The sequence below is a fragment of the Xyrauchen texanus genome, chromosome 17, assembly GCF_025860055.1.
Source record: "Xyrauchen texanus isolate HMW12.3.18 chromosome 17, RBS_HiC_50CHRs, whole genome shotgun sequence".
NCBI lineage: Eukaryota > Metazoa > Chordata > Actinopteri > Cypriniformes > Catostomidae > Xyrauchen > Xyrauchen texanus.
Window position 1 is genome coordinate 21,667,286 of NC_068292.1, and position 17,377 is coordinate 21,684,662.

Below are 17,377 nucleotides of genomic sequence, written 5' to 3' on the forward strand. Positions count from 1 at the left end.
CTGCAGCAGAATTGCGCTGCAATAGTGGGGTTTCCTCTTAAGTCAAACTCCGGAATTCATATACGTGGACGTGAGGGACATAGTTTATAGTGTATGTAATTTTCCCACTGTACTCTCAGAAATTTTGAATTATTTCCGTTGTGTTGACATGTTGTTGGGACCATCCTGTTTTGTTTTTTTATATGGTCTGTTCATGCACCGTGCTCTCCTAAAAAAAAATGGTTAGAATACTGCTTATGCATTTACATGGCCACAATAAGCCACTTTCTCTGAGAGAAACCTAGGTGTATTTAACCGCTATCTCTAAATCCATTGAATGACGTAAGGAAACCGGTGTTCTAGTTTACATGACGTTTCAGAATGCCTCTTTCTGCAAAAACCCTGGAATAAATGTTTTCATAAATGCATGTATATGCGGTCAATGTTGTGATTTTTATCATCTGTTGTGTACTTTATTTTAGTTATGAGCTTTTTGTGTACTCTCTGTGAGCTGTGTGGGAGGTACAGTTCTATACAAGTATCAGTACAAGTGTTACCTGAGGGGAAGAATCCATGCTCCTGGAATAGCTGCATGACAAGTGCTCTCCTTTGATCAAGAGTCCTCCTGAGAGAGGAGTAGGGCACCTTGTCAAACTCCAGCTCCCCTAGAACATCCTCTCCATCTGTACCAGAGAGAAGGAAAAGAATATAATAAAGACAAAGATTGGGGAAATAACAATGTACAGTAATTATAATGGATTGAATCACGCTAACAATAGCTGCAGAATTGCAAAGCAAGGGTTTATAATAAGCTTTTGTGGGTGGCAGAATATTACCTGGCCTATCAAAGGTGAAAATGTCCCCCTCACACTTGGCGGCGCTTTTTGGTGTGCTAGGCTCTGAACTGCAGCTAGATCTGCGACGGCTTTTCCTTTTAGGAGAGATGGGATCTTCTGTGGATGAGTCCAGGTCTGCACACAAAAGATTTTTGATGTGATAAATAAATATTAACTGACACAAGATGGGACTTCAATTCACTTTTCAGAAACAGCTACACTGAGAAACGATTTATTATTGTTTGGTGCAGAGGTGTGAGTCTTACTCTCACCGGTGGAGTTTTTCCTCTTTCTTCGGTAGCTGCCCAATATAGCTCGTGGGGAGGTGGCCAGACTCTGCAGGGTTGGAGAAGGCAGCACCTCCTCTGGACGAAACTCTGGCAGCTCTGCAAAGCGCTCCTCGAAGTACACTTCTGACAGGACCCTGCACACATAACCAATCATGTTACAATATTTCCCAATCTCAACTTGTTTTGCACATATGATGAATATGGAAACATGAAATAAAGAAAGAGTTGAAGAAAAAACATATAAGTATCAATGGTAATGCCATATTTCATAAAACATACTTGTCAACAGAATCAAAAGGTCGTTTGAGTGGTGGGGGGCGAGCTTTGATTTTTTTAGCAGGAGGTGCATCTTTATCACTATGAGGTTGAGGTGGGGCAGGATCTGATCCAGATGGGGGAGGTAATGGAGAAGAGGGGTGGGAGTCCTTCCATTCAGCCTGAATAGGGTGAAAGGAAAAGATGAAATTAAAAATGTGTTATGTTAAAATGGGAGGTACTTTATATCTTCATTTACCTTGCAGCAATAAAAAGCTGGACTAATTGCTATTAGTCCTACCTATATTTTTCTGCAACTGCCTTAAGAGAAAAGTTTTTTTAATCACAAAATAATTATTAATATTACCAATTATTTAATTTAAATAAATTACTTCACAACATTATATTTATAACCATAGTCTATATCCTGACATAAAAATGACTGAAAATTATATTTACTAATGAATCATACAATGTTGTTGACAGCCAAGTTAAGGGTCCGAACCTCTTTAGCGTTTGCCTCTTTGCCATGCCCACTGGTGGTTCCACCTTCTGCTACAGGATGAGCGGGAACTTCTGCTGGTCCCTCGTCCAGTGGGAGGGCTGCAGGTGAGCTCATCTCACCTGGCTTTTCTACCTCAAATGAGAAGTGACTAGCACTCTCTTTGTCCTTCTCTCGTTCTCTCTCTTTCTCCCTGTCCCTCTCTTTTTCTCTCTCTTTGCCTCTCCCTCCTCCATCATAACTGCCCACTGGGATGTTGGCCACTGTGGCTTTCACTTTCTGAGGAGGCCTTGCTGTGATCAGTTTGGGAGTCCCCGGTGCACTGCCTGTTGAAAGACAGATGAGAGTTTCTGTCACTAACTATGGGGCTGAAACACCAGCTTGAACACAGATGGTAATTGAAACTTGAAATCTGTTCCAAAATTTAGTGAGCTGCTTCGCTGCAAATATAGGCAGCTACATTCAAAGGTAGTATCCTAGCTGTCATGGAACCACATGAATGACCAACTAGGAATGCTCTACTTAGGCAATAACTGTGTGGCAAAATAGAATCTTAACTCGCAAATAATTTCAATAAAGTTTTACATTAGCATTATATACAGTGAGGAAAATAAGTATTTGAACACCCTGCTATTTTGCAAGTTCTCCCACTTGGAAATCATGGAGGGGTCTGAAATTGTCATCGTAGGTGCATGTCCACTGTGAGAGACATAATCTAAAAAACAAAATCCAGAAATCACAATATATGATTTTTTAACTATTTATTTGTATGATACAGCTGCAAATAAGTATTTATTTATTAATTATTATTATTATTAATTACAACTCCTTTCACGTTGTAATTATGGGATATTGTTTGTAGAATTTTGAAGAAAATAATGAATTTAATCCATTTTGGAATAAGGCTGTAACATAACAAAATGTGGAAAAAGTGAAGCGCTGTGAATACTTTCCGGATGCACTGTACTTTGGATTTGACGCCATTCACCTGCATGCAGTCGAACGTTAGCCTTCCAAAGTGTACTTCATTTGACTGTACACGGCTGCATATGAGATACTAGACTGTTTCTCTTCAGGAGGTTAGAACCATAAAGATGTCTTTATATTTCTTCAGACATGAGTTATCCATATACAGTTATCTCCTGACCTCCTCACACACACGCTCTTAACGTGCACATCAACTGTTGTTGTTTCAACAGTCATATCTTCTTGTTAAGCGCAGATTTCATGTTATAGCACTTCATGACAGCAGTGTCTCAATAGTGAATGTTGCCACCTTGTACCCCCATTAATTAGTGAAAATAATTCCAGTCACATCCTTATTCTCAATATAAAATTCAGGCTGCACGCATTCAGTGCTCAAGCACTCTGCTGATGATAAAATTGCGAAGTATTCTTTGGGCTTATGGTGGGAACACAGTTAAGCTACCTACCTTTTGCAATGACCTTCGTGTCGTAAGCATGCTTATGCTGCCTTAAAATGTTGCCTCTGTAAGAAGCTTACTAGATTTTGGAACTGAGCACTGGAGTTTATTATGCTTATATCTGTTTATTATTCATGCAGAATCTGACCAGAATAAGAAGGTTGAGCAGGACTTCCAGGTTGCAGTGGCACAGAGGTGCCTGATGGAGGCGCAGCTGAGCTGCTGCCTTTATTAGGTATCTGGAACAGTTTCTCTGTCTGAGAGAGAGACACTTTTTCAGCCTGCCTGTCAGAGGACTGCATGTAGACCTGCCCATCTTTATGCTGCCAATACAGTGTTCTGTCTTGGTGCAACTGACGCTCAGAGTGTGCAGGCACGTTCACCTGCCTATCTGAGGTCATGGAGGTCATGCAGGTTGTTGTGGTGTGCTTAGGAAGGATGTGAGGAGATAGGTTAGATGGACTGGACACCGTGTACACTACACTAGGTGATACCGTCGCCATGGACACCACCCCGGTGGCCAAGGTCACATTTGTGGGGGTGTAGATGGCGGTGATGTCTGGAACATGAGGTGCACAGGGAGACTGGGCTGTGGCCAACAGCGATGGCTGACCTGGTGCAGTAGAAGACAATGAGATATGACAACAGCAATGCAACAGACCTAAAATTCTGTCATAATTTCTGCCATGGAACACAACATTCACAAGCCTCATCATTCTTCAAAATGTTTCCTTTTGTCTTCCGCAAAAGAAATATGGGTTTGGAACAACATGAAAGCGAGTAAATGATTGCTTTAACAAACGTCCAATATGCAAATAACAATTCAAGTTCAGAACAGAACAATGCAAATGAGTTTCAGTTTTATTTAAATTGTAGAGCTGATCATGCCCTTCTGGGTATTTTTGATGATTTGTTTGAAATATTGTTCACTAGAATCAACACAATAATGTTCTGATTTATTATGAGACAACTGACCTGTTATCAGAGGCTGCACTAAAGTCTGCCCTGGATGAGCAATGGCTGCAAAGGTTGCCAGTGTTGATGGCACATAAGCAGATCCAGGTGCTGCTGAAGCTGTCTGAGAGGAGGAGCCTGTTGTCGTGGGAACTAATGGCAAAGGAGAGTGAACCCCAGGGGTGGACTGTACATAAGTGATTCTGTGAGAGAAAAAGTAATATTCGCAGAAATAAGTTTAGACAGCTTTTATAGTGAGAGAAGCAAGTAAGGGTTATTCTCTAGTGCTGCAGCACTTGAGTGTAGGAGTTGTTAAAATAGAAGAGGGCAGATCTTTCGTGTGTGTGTGGCTAGGTGAGTTTCAGTATGCCTGTAAGAGTGCATGCTGTACCTAGTTGGTGGGGGCGGTAGCAGTATGGTCTGAGATGGGGTAGAGCCTGGGGCAACCACTGTAGCTGTTCCCATAGTAACAGAAAACGGGCTCCCAGGTTGCACTGGTGCAGCAGAGGGGAGTTGCGACTGAACGACAGGCATGGGAGCTATCTGAATTATCTAGATAAAAAGGAGAAAGCAAAACAGGCTGCTTAAAACATATTTCTATCACCTTACAATTAAAGTTACTGCTATAATAACAATTGAACATAAGAGTTACTTTGTGTCAGTTTGCTGTTACATAAAAGTTTAACATTTGACATATCACCTTGCTTCCTGCCTGTGCTCCATTCTGAACAGGAAGAGGAGGGGCTACCAATGGAAACTGCTGAGGAGGGGCAGGAGCAGCCCTCACTGTTGCCATGGGAACCAGCATCTTGCCCGGCAAGACTGGTGACTGTGTTTGTACTGCAGAAAAAAAAAAAAAAAGAACTATAATAATTGGATCTTGCACACATTGTCTTATCTGGCACAGCACAAAACAATGGAGAACAGTATTTGTACAGAACACAAAGCCAAAGTGATAGTGGCTCTGAGCCACAATACAATGAAAAATTGAACGTTTTCAAATTAACAAGAATTTTGGTGATGTATTTAACACATATTTGCATTCTTATAATGTTTTTTTTTTTTTTTTTTCAACACAATTTACATCTAAATCAGATATTTTTATGAATACTCACCTCTGGTTCCAGGGCTAACCACTCCCACAGTAGGACTGGACACATATCCCGACTGCTTCTCATTGGCCAGTGAGGCATGAGTGGGCAAAGCTGTGGGTAGGGTGAAGATACTGGTTGGCTGACTGGCCTGCTGAGGGGAGGGGCTCTTGGGATTGTTGGCAGAAATGGTTGGGAGAATGTATTGGACCTGTGTTATCGGTTTTTGGCCTGATGAGGGCACTAATGAGGGAGAAGGGAGAATGTGCGTCTGCAGCAAGGGCAGAGGCAGTGGACCATTACTATGAGCTGAGGCATGAGAGGCTGGGTTTGGTGGAGGAGGCGTGACAAGCTGTACAGTGGGTGGGGCCTGGAATGTGCCTCCCAATACTAAATTGGTCACCAGTCCCCCTTGTCCTGCTGATGCGCAAACAGGATTGGGTGAAGATGAGGAATAGTAACTACGCCCTCCAACTGAGGGTGTCGCCACATTTCCTGTGGCCCCAGGTCCGATGAGCAATTGTGTCTGGGCAGCGGGTTTCCTGTCATGAGAGGATTTGCTGGCAATGGGCACCGGCGTGCTGATGACAGGACGCACCACATTAGTGACAACAGTGGATGCCACCCTCACTCCTCCAAGCACTGACGACACTCCCCCATGAGAACTGACCAGGATGGACTGACTAGAGGACTGGGGAAGAGACTGCGTCACAACTTCGTCACCTTCCCTTCGTTCTACATCACCTCCCTCCATCGTTTGCTTCCTCTTCGAGGCTACATCGCTAAAGCGTCTGGAGGTGGGATAGGAGGAAAGGGACACACTCCGACCATGACCAGGGCCATAAGATGAGGAGCAAATCACTGGAGCAAAAACTCTCTGATGAAAAATAACAAAAATAGAGAATAGAAAGAAATGAAAAAAGGGGAATAAAGACAGCAGGGATATGCAATGACACAGGTCCTTTACTAGTTAATGAAAATGTAATCGCTTTTGTACACTGCATTAATAGTTAATTTGGGGAAAGAATTTCACAGATCACAAGCAATTCCCTAGTTCTAAAGAAAAGCAAATAGTTCTAGTTCACCCGATTTTTTTGCAGGGTTGAATGGTATGTTAAAGATTAACAGTGGATGACGGCTTTCATTACACTTTTTTCTCACACAAAGCTATTGTGTGGCTTCAAAACATTCAGACTATGGACTACTTTTTGTACACTTCTTGAGATATTGGGGGCTTCACAGTATAAATCAACATCTACTTTCTTTATATGGAACATGTCCTTTTGTGTTTCACAGAGGAAAGAATATAATAAGGGGTCGGAATAGTATGAAGGTGAGTAATAGGTCTGGGTATTGCCAGTCACCAAACGATACGATGCATATCGCTATACATACGACACACTTAAATAGATTGCGATACACCACAATACGTTTTACATAAAAAATCTGTATTATTTACAAGTATCTACACTGATATGTAGAACAAGTGAATGGAACTGTGAACAAGTGAAATCGCACGGGTTCTTTACAGCATATGCGTGATTAGAATTAAATGTTTATTTTTGGTTGTTTTTGATCAACTACTGACTTTACAGGACAGAAAGGATTTTAAAGGAGACATCATTCAAATTCAAATGGATTGCGTGAATCTCATCTTTGGACACTATACACAAACCAAACTTTCAGTTTGACACCAAACTTACACTGACAGAAAGACTGAGACATAAACTCACCGAGCACTTTATTAGGTACACTTGCACACCTACTTATTCCTGCGATTATCTAATCAGTAAATCGTGTGGCAGCAGTGCAATGCATAAAATCATGCAGATACGTGTCAGGAGCTATAATCCCATTAACCATCAGAATCTCAGTGTTTTCGACTGTGGAATGATTTTTGGTGCCAGATGGGCTGGTATGAGTATTTCTGTAGCTGCTGATCTCCTGGGATTTTCACGCAAAACAGTCTCTATAGTTTAATCAGAATGGTGCCAAAAACAAAAACGTCCAGTGTGTCAAAGTCAAACACATCCAAAGCAGTTCTATGGATGTAAATGCCTTGTTGAAGAGAGCGGTCAACATAAAATGGCCAGACTGGTTGAAGCTGACAGAAAGGTTATGGTAACTCAGATAACCACAAAGTATAATTTTAGTGAGAAGAATAGCATCTCAGAATGCACAACATGTCAAACTTTGAGGCGGATGGACTACAACAGCAGAAGACTACGTTGGGCACTTTTTAGGACCATAGTGTTCCTAATGAAGTGCTCAGTGAATGTAGATAGACAGTTTAACTGATAAATACAAAATATTAGAAATGATACCTTGCGTTCTCCTTCATCTCCAGATCCATTTTCACTGTCACTGTCTGTGACCCTCTCCTTACACTTCAGGTCAATGGAGCTGCCTGGATAGGAGTCCTCTGAGTGAGACCATGAAACACAATAATAAATGATAAATCAAAATTACCTTACATTACTGAAACTGTACCAAAATGGTACTGAATTCCACAAAAAGCTATGACAGGAATATATGGCATCAGCACTTCCTAACTTGTTTTTAGAAAACTATCAAAGATTTAAGGACCAGAGAAAGCTTCTCAGATGATGAAGTGTGACTCACCAATGACATCATCATCTCCCTCTTCCTCACAGATGACCATGCGCTCTTCATCACTCGTCATATCTTCACTCACCCCCCTCTGTGTCTGTGAGAAAGCACCCCGCCCTGAAACCTGAGCACCATCACCACACATCTAAAAACACAGGAAGTATTAGATGAGCACGAATCTCTGAAAATGAATGTCAGTGGTTCATAATCCTTGTCCTAGAGTACACCAGCACTGTACAATTTGTATTTCTCGCTTATTTAACACTCCAGATTTAACTCATTAGCTCATTGGTAGGGGTTACAAGATCTGAAGAGGGAGTGTCAGATTAAGTAAACATCCAAAATGCGCAGTGCTGAGGTATTCCAGGACCAGGATTGGGAACAACTGGCTTATGTTAGGTTGCATCCACTACCTGTGTAAGCTCGGCTAGTGCCTGTGGATTGCCCCTCTCCAGACTGTGCATGGCACTCTGAGAGAAGGCACGGGGACGAGGCAATTGACTATGTCCCTCACCTCCGCTTCGCTCTGACACGCTCACCATGCTGGGACCCACTCCCTTGAGTTCCATCCCCATTGACACAGACGGAGGTTCTGAAATATTTACAAAAATATTTAATGGAAGGACTGGATATTATTTTGTACATTTCATGACATATCTACTAAGCAGCATATACACAGTGACCCCCCAAAAAAGGATTTGAACATTTATGCCACACTTTAAAATGTATTAATGTATTTTTAGTTTATAACAAAACATTAAAACAAAATGTATATTTTAAAGAAACATACCACAAACAAACATTACAAGCAAATTATTTAAAAAGACGTTTTTAGCTTTCAAATGACTGAACAATAGATTTATTGTTCAAACTTAAGGCAAAAACATATTTGGACACTTTCTGGTTGTCAAACATTAGTTGAACATGTTCACAGTTAATGTGATGAACTACACCTTTGATGATTCTTCTACAAAACCTGTGTGAACTTGAGGGAACTGACTTCATCATACACCACACATAAAAGTCATTACAAAACTGGCTATGAAAAAAAGAACACAGTTCTGAGAAAATGTCTAGGACCATTTGTTTGCAAATGCCGCTTGGTTTGATATTTTGTTATATAATTCAATTCAATTCATCCATTCATATTCATAAGAATGAATACTGAATTGTCAGCGTTACTGAATTTTTAGGGCCAATGTTATTAAATTTCATAATCCTTTCAAAAAAGCTGATAAAATATTGAACTGATAACAAATCACAATCACTTTAAAAAAAATATGTGTATCCATGGTGAAACTATGCCCTGCACTGCTTTTCCTGTTACATACCTGTGGTTTCTGACATGCTCCTCTCACGGATGTCTTTGCTCCCTGGAATACCACGTCCCTCGCTACTGGATTTCTTCCTGTCCTTATTACACCACTTCCAGTCAGGATGTGCTTTAAAGTGTGCCTCCTTCACCTAAGAACAAGGGATAGAAACCAACAGAGAATAACAAACTAAAACAATAAAAGGTTGGAAAGACTTAATATGGACACAAAGTAGACGCAAATTAATTTACACAAATTCATTTATGTGTCTAAACATGCATCTAAACAAGTGTTAGGGAGTTCCATTAACCTGAAATGCAAGATCGTGGTATTTCTGTTTTTCTTTGGGTCCCAAGGCATACCACCATTCTCCAAGAATCTTGCTGACAGTACGGTTATCCTGGTTTGGGTGCCTCTGATGAACCAGCGCACGGTGGCGCTTGCTGAAGATCATAAATGCGTTCATGGGCCTCCGGATGTGATCTTTTTCTCTCTGTAAAACATAGAGGGTAAGAAGTAATGAGTGGATGTATCTGTGTGAAGATAAAGTGAAACTGTGCAAGCACACACATATAAATATACCTTGCCAGGACTGTTTTTGTCATCCTTGGGCAGTGCACTGAGGGACTGTGATCTACGCTTTCCAGGAGATGCAGAGATTGGCGGATCAGGAAGAACACCTGGGAAAAACCTGGACACAGAAAACATCAGTTTATTATCTGAGGGGTATAATCAGATGGATTATGCAGTATGCATCGTTATGCACTGGAGTTATGCATTGTGTTCTTAATACCAAATATGTAAAATAATTAGAAGAATAACTGAAAAATTGTTACTCTGCATAATTGCTATGACTCCAAATAGTGACCAATGGTTTTTGCAATATAGTACTACATTGATTTTTCCTATCAGTCAAGCACACCAGCTAAGGTGTTCTTTCTCTGTCTCTCACACACACACACACTCTCTCTCTTTAATATACACACAATGCTTTACTTATGAGTTGATATACAAAGTTGTATCAACTTTGTTGATGTGCAAAGTTGATAGAAAACCACTCACTCAAATGCTACATTGCTACAAAGAAAATACAGAATTAATTTCCTCTGTTATCACTTCATCACAGTTTTCTTTTTTCCCCAAGACCCCAAGACCAACTTAAGCATCATTACTTCATCAGAGTTATTTTTTTTATTAATTATGGAGATTAAGTATTTCTACTTGTGTGCACTTTATTATGGTTTTCTGTTATACAAGCATTTTGGTATTATTCAATTGATAATTATTACGCTGTCACGACTTTACAGCTACTGTGGCTAAAAAACAGACCCAAAAGATCCACAAATTTCACTCGCGGAAAACCCTCAGGGCCTTTCACAATGGCGTGAAATAATACAGCAGAACATACCAAGCCAATTACTGAAAACTGCAATGCACTGTGTCGATGAGCTACTGCTTTGCAGCTTACCACCAAAGCAGACAACAAAGAGCTTTAACATGTCTATAATATCCAGTGTGCCAAATAAGAGGGATGGATGCTTCACAAAAGTCAACAACACCTTAATGGAAAGATAATAAAGTTTAGCATAAATTGAACCAGATGATTTGAAAATAAAATTAACATATTTAATATAAGGGAGAGGGTAAATAAGAGAGAGAGAGAGAGAGAGAGAGAGAGACAGAGATACAGACATATATTCAGATGACAGTTCATAAATGTAAACTGCCCCTGGTTTGATCCTGTCACACACAGGCACAGGAGAAAGTGGAAAGCTTTTATTCTCTCTTTTCTTTGTGGTGTCATTATGCAGCTCTTTCCTCACACAGGAACACCGGCAACAAAACACATTCAAAAAGAATGACCCATCCAACACGCATACTAGATCACTTACGGATCATCCACGTCACTTTCAGTTTCACTGTCAGGTCTCTCTCTCTCCGCATCCTTCTCTCTCTCCGGGGGCACTTCATCAGTGGAGGGAGTGGGGCGTGAGGAAGGGTTAGGTGCTCCCTCTATAATCTCCTTCAGCACTGACCCGCTCTGAAACTCTGAAAGAGAAAGATGGGTTAATCATTACAGCATCTTTAATGAAAACCTCTTGAGGTAAATCGATGGATTAGGTAATAGCTAAATTAAAGAAGCTAGAGTTACAGAGAGCCACTGCAGATGTGAAAGAGGAGACCAAATACATAACAGGGTTCGGACTATTCAAGGAAATATGCTTCTAAATCTTTTGAATACTGAAAATAAAGACTTTTTATAATCTCACCAACATTTTCACAAACACTTTTTAGCTCATTTTTGTAATCACACAGAGGGCGGCACAAAGTAAATTACCTTTCTTCAGAGAGGCTGTCTGCGGATGACTGACATTTTGTTGGCCCTCACCAGGCTGAGCCGATGGATCTGATTGGGTGGGTGCCAGGAAAGGGACCAATGAATGCCAAGGAAACACTGGAACAGATCTGGGCTCTACATTTGTCCACACTACAGAAGACAATAACAGAGCACTCAGTCTAGCTAGCTAGTAATAACACCAAGCAATAAACCATATCAACACTTCAATCTAAGACTGACAAGCCACATAAATGGCCAGATGTATGCAGATAATAAATATTATGCCATATTAAGACTTAATGGTATTATTAAAAAAAACAGATGTCTCAATAAGAATGTATGATGCAGGGATTCACACATCTCAGTGTCAGCCACCATAATTTCTGAATAATGACAAAGCATACAAAAGTCAACTCAGACTCAAATTAAGGAGGGAGAGCAATGATAGAATATAATAATTTTTTTAGATGAACAAGGAGACCCAAACATTTCAGAAAAACAACTAAAAGATTCTCATTTATTCACAGTTATATTGTAAAAAAAAAGATTGAATGTTAGAAGTATAAACTCATGTTCTTGGCACATGATTCATGAGTACCGTACATTAAAAACAAACAGGTAGAAGAACAGATAAATGAGAACTGTCTTCACTGACAGAACTCAATTAAAACATTATTTCATTAGCATCACTGCTGTATTATAAAGAATATAGTAGGTGCATGAACAAATTGTTCCTAAATCATATTAAGCAGGTATTTGGAGAAATCACTTAAAAACACCCGATTAATAGGTTTCTCGAACAATTTGTCAATGCACTGATTTTGTGATTATTACCACAATATAAGAATGTTGTATTACATTCGCGAGAGTTCGCTTTCTTTCCTCTTCTTTATATCCTTGTATAATATAAGAGAAAACTAAATCAGACAGGTTAAATAATAATGACTGACCAAACATGCTGAGTCCTTGGCGAAGATACTGCGGGCTTTCCGATGAAAACATGGTTGAGGTTCCTTGAATACTTTTTTGTTTTTTTGAGAAAACTTCAGAAACTTGTAATATGTCCAATACAAAAAGGTTATTTTTCAAATGTCCGTCCGATACAAGATAACGCAAGTTATTAAAAGTGAAGTATCCACATGATGATTTTCGTAGACAGGTGATGTTGAGTCCAGCGATGAAAATTAGCAGCCATAATCGATGCCGTCAGAGTCCATCTCGTGGAGTTTCGTCATGTTGGTACTAAATGCCTTGCTGTGCCATACTGTCGTGCAATTACTTTAATATTTTGTTTATGATCACGTCCTTCCCTTTTCTTAGATGTATCGGTTCAGACACCAGATAACCATGTAAAAATTATGACAGTGTGCAATCAAGTACCGCACAGAAAGAAGTCAAGCGGCGCTCACCTCTCCATGAACGCGCAGATTAATAACAAATGACGACTTTGGTGTTAAACGCTTTACTGTACAGTTATTGCGATTACTACGCACGCTGCTGTATAATAACGCTGTTGTGATTCAATATGATAAGCAGGTTTGGTTTTATTTGGATTATGTCGTTTATTTATTTGTGTATTTTGGTCCTGTTTGCCCCCGACGCCCCCCTTCTCGTCTGAGCTTGTTTACACTGGCGGCTGGATGTGGTGACGAAGGGGTTAAGTAGGCCTCTCGGTCATCCTCGAGCTCGAGTAGTGCAACAATCGCAACCTGAGCTCACCTCAGCCCAGGGGGTTTACACATAAAATGAACGTTTAATAATTTATTTGGCAAAAAAAAAAATACAAACTGCAGTTATAAAAAAAGACAAAAGAGCGACATTGCTATCAAAACTGAAAAGTGAAATGCTTAAAAAGGTGAAAATGGGAAGCCCAAATCTGCCAGATTAGCAGGCTAGCATCGTCATTTACACGATCGTAAGAAATGGTGCTACTACAACGCAGTGCGAGTGTAATTTATTCTTTGGGGTGCGACACACTACAGAAGCGACTTCCTAAACCCCAAAAGATGAAATAGAAAAATAACCATCAGTCAGGAAATGAAATGATTAACTAAAACGCCACATGTAAAACACATCTGGGTTTTTTTCTTCACGTGGTCACTATTATTCTCTCTGGCTGTCAGTGCAAGACTTCATCAGATCCAGATTCTGTTTCACATCTGATCCAATTTTATCAGTCTGGTAAACAACGCTTGGTTTCCTCACTAATCTCTGAACGACAAACGCATAATTACATCCTGCCCCGTACACAACCAGTTAACGGACTCATTCCGTATTGTCACTTTGGTTTAAGGGCTGCATGTGGAGATCCGGACCTGGTTTCAGCAGCACAGTTCCAGATGAGACCATCTCCTCGGGAACGCCCCTGGTATCGCATCCGCACCGCCGAGCGCCACCACAGAACCTGTCCTCATGTCACGGCTAAAAACTCTAGCACTACTCGGAAAGAAGCGACCGAGCCTGACAGCGAAAAGCCAGGGGTCTCGGATAGAAAGACAACCGGTTTACATAACCAAAAAACGCGATCCACCTGTGCGATGTTCCAAATGAACAATCATTAGTTACACCGTTGTAACACTGTAGCTGTAATTACATGAGTGATGTCCAGAAAACAAATGACCCATTCCTAAATGTTGAACTATACTTCCAGTGAAGGTGTGCCTGTTTGAAATGGTCTACATGGACTATAACAAAACAGTTGCCACTCAATTCCACCGACCCACTGCAAGAGACCAAATCTAATATAAAAGCAGCATTTCATATTATGTAAAAAGAAAGAGAGAACCCCCTGTACAGCCGCACGCTGATCATCTATTCCTAAACGAAGAGAGCATCGTGTATCCTTCTTTCCTTTATTTTACATGATGCATTTCCTTCTTGCAGTTGCAGGGCTATTTTGTGGTCTATTGCAGTTTAAATCAGGTTAAAATTACAATTCTAGTTGCAAGTTAAACCAATGCTACGACTTCTCGTTTTAAATGCCTTCTCCGACACCCCCTCCCTCGCACACACCCCAGACTCAATAAGTCTCATTCAAAAGGCTAATCGACCACTAAACTCCTCGACTTCAGCTCTGACGCGATCATAAGACTAGTAAAAAAATCCTCAATTAGATGACTCGGGGGGGAAATACAAAACAGAAGGGCTAATCCGTCGCAATGCTGCTGCGATGAAATGACGGGTCTGAACAGTATTAATAACCCGTAAAGTCCAGCGCGGTTCTCCTGCAGCAGGGTCACTTTCCGACCCTAGGCGACCCGCGGCGGCCCAGCTCAGCCGTATGTGTTTGTAGTAAAAACTCGTTGTATCATAACATCATTCCATTGGCCACGACTCTTCCCTCGATTTCTCTCGCTTCGCAAAGCCTTTCTTTCTTTCTTTTTGTCTTTCCTTCCCTCTTCCTCCTGTTGTGTAGTACCAGTAGACTGCCCTCTTTCGCTCTATCAGCGTGTCAACCTCGCCCAGCCCGTGACCCGCCTTACTCTTTGAATGCTGTCTTAGATTGGTCTTACGACACAACCTATCGCAAGACGATCCGACAAGATGATTGGTGCGAGCTTGCGTTGGAATGTCAGTCGTATGCAAATCCGGCTTTGGCTTTTGGCGTCCCACTGGCCGCGGATGTAAAAGCAGCTAATAAATATTTAACACTCTAAAGAATCTGGGCCATGATTATTTTACGTGGGTTCTCGTGATATTTGGGCCCACTGTGACGTTGAAGCTGCTGCACTCTTCTATTGGACCAAAACATGGCATGTCATATAAGGTATTCTACTAATCCCAGGTTTGTGTTTATTAGGGTTACAACAGATGCATTAAAATGTTTAGCGCATCGATTAAGTACACAGATTAATACGACTCAAGGCCATGTGACACATGGACAAGCTCAATCCTTCCCAAACCGCAGTTTTAAATGTAATTCCATGTATGGCTATTCAAAGGAGGGGGCGCCATAAATACTCATAATCCACCTTTACTTTTTTTTTTTTCCCCACAAAGAATGCCTGATTGTATTATAACAAACCAATTGTTTTATGAATTATCTACATAAAAGAAAATAAATAAAAATAGACTTCTACTGAAAACAAAGATTTTTATTAGAATACTTCAGCTCCAAAAATCACATAAAGGAAACATAAAAGAAATCCATATGACTCCAGTGTTTAAATCCATATCTTTAGAAGTGATATGATAGGCTTGAATCTCCACTTTAACTTTGCATTGTATGGACCTACAGAGCTGAGATATTCTTCTAAAAATCTTAGTGTTCTGCAGAAGAAAGAAAGTCATGCACATGAGGGATGGGATACATGGGATGTCATAAGGGTGAGTAAATGATGAGAGGATACAATTTTTTGGCTGAACTATCCTTCAAGCAGTCTAGTGCAGGTGTTTTCAAACTTATTGATGGCCCGAAGGACACCCCTAATATGAGCCCCTTGTGAGGGACAGGGGGTAAATACATATATAAAAAGGCAGGGTATATATTCATGTATAGAAAAAAACTATAAACGTGATATTATAAATACAACGTGTTATTTGCAAAATTAAATAATGTTAAATATATTTTCTGTTGACAAAGACACACACACAGGTACTTGTGTAACTAATGCAATAAATAATTTAGAGGAAACATTTCCTCAGCTGTTTCACACACTAAAACCATATAATTTGTATTCACACTCTGAAACAAGAATTACCAACAAATGCAAACAAATGTCATTGCTCGTTCAATAAACTCTGCTGTAGCATTAGACTTTGTACATTTTACTCCTTTTTTTATATTTTAGATCACATTTGGGGCTTTTCCACAGCACGGTACAACTCGACTCAACTCGACTCTGCTTCCTTTTTGGGGGTTTTCCACTGTGGATGGTACCTGGTACCTGATATTTTTTTTAGTACCACCTCGATCGAGGTTCCAAGCGAGCCGAGTCGATACTAAATGTGACGTCATAATCCTGCAGATCACTGATTGGTCAGGGAGAATCGTCACTACCAGTGTCACTGGATTTCCGACACGCGACATCAACCCGCTAGTTTTAAAGTTAGCAACAGTGATAGCAGTATCATTTGCTCACACGACTTTCAAATTGTGAAAAAAGAAACGGCTGTGCGCAAAACCACGCCATGTCAATAAACAAGGTGCAGACGGTCCACTCGTTAGCGATAAGCGAAGTGTCTCAGCTGTTGGCCGCACACGGCTACCACCGGACCTACCAACAGGTGTAGGGAAAAGTTAAAAAAACTACTTAAAAGTGACTACAGAACCATCAAGAAAAATGGAGGTGGTTCGACCAAATGGACGCTATCTAGACTGGCGAGCAATGGGAGGGAGAATGCCACGGCTGGAGTTCACGATGGAGGATGGTTTGTTATGTTACGTTAACTTTATACTCTGTTTGAAAGCTTCACTTTATTTAGTTGATCAGCAACTGGAAGCTTGCTTCTAAAACAACCAGAACAATTTACACTTGTGTAAAATCACAGTGCAACAACTGCTTTATGCAGCACGATGAGCTAGTAGCTAACAGCTAGCGGTAGTGTTATTGTTTTGGTCAGTTTGTGTCATGTTTAAGATGATGTCACGGCAGTAGAGGTGGTGCAACTATGACGATCAGCCTATAATCCCACCCACGTTTAGGTGTCACTTAACTGCAGTGGAAATGCAAGCTCTGAAAAGTAAAGCGAGTAGAGTTGAGGAGAGTCGAACCGTACCGTGCATTGGAAAAGTGCCTATTATAACCTTAAGCCATGAACATCTGCCTGCTTTACCACTTCAGAG

At 40.6% G+C, this 17,377-nt stretch overlaps 1 protein-coding gene across 4 annotated transcripts in view; it reads right to left on the reverse strand.

Annotated features, from left to right (window-relative positions):
• The window catches only part of cicb (capicua transcriptional repressor b), a 49,020-nt gene that overhangs the window by 3,973 nt on the left and 27,670 nt on the right, over positions 1–17,377 (reverse strand). For 2 of the 4 annotated variants that reach the window (XM_052147583.1, XM_052147584.1), the window contains exons 3-20: positions 11,593–11,742; positions 11,147–11,303; positions 9,837–9,945; positions 9,565–9,747; positions 9,273–9,405; positions 8,355–8,533; positions 7,954–8,086; positions 7,656–7,753; positions 5,356–6,208; positions 4,941–5,080; positions 4,632–4,792; positions 4,262–4,443; positions 3,435–3,899; positions 1,866–2,188; positions 1,385–1,542; positions 1,082–1,239; positions 816–950; positions 537–662 (exon numbers count right to left, since the gene is read on the reverse strand). In XM_052147583.1, coding sequence (XP_052003543.1) covers positions 537–662; positions 816–950; positions 1,082–1,239; positions 1,385–1,542; positions 1,866–2,188; positions 3,435–3,899; positions 4,262–4,443; positions 4,632–4,792; positions 4,941–5,080; positions 5,356–6,208; positions 7,656–7,753; positions 7,954–8,086; positions 8,355–8,533; positions 9,273–9,405; positions 9,565–9,747; positions 9,837–9,945; positions 11,147–11,303; positions 11,593–11,742 — 3,843 coding nt within the window. Of the gene's footprint in view, positions 1–536; positions 663–815; positions 951–1,081; positions 1,240–1,384; positions 1,543–1,865; positions 2,189–3,434; positions 3,900–4,261; positions 4,444–4,631; positions 4,793–4,940; positions 5,081–5,355; positions 6,209–7,655; positions 7,754–7,953; positions 8,087–8,354; positions 8,534–9,272; positions 9,406–9,564; positions 9,748–9,836; positions 9,946–11,146; positions 11,304–11,592; positions 11,743–12,542; positions 15,138–17,377 lie in introns of those variants that run through there. The other 2 variants (XM_052147586.1, XM_052147585.1) reach the window with 2 other exon arrangements.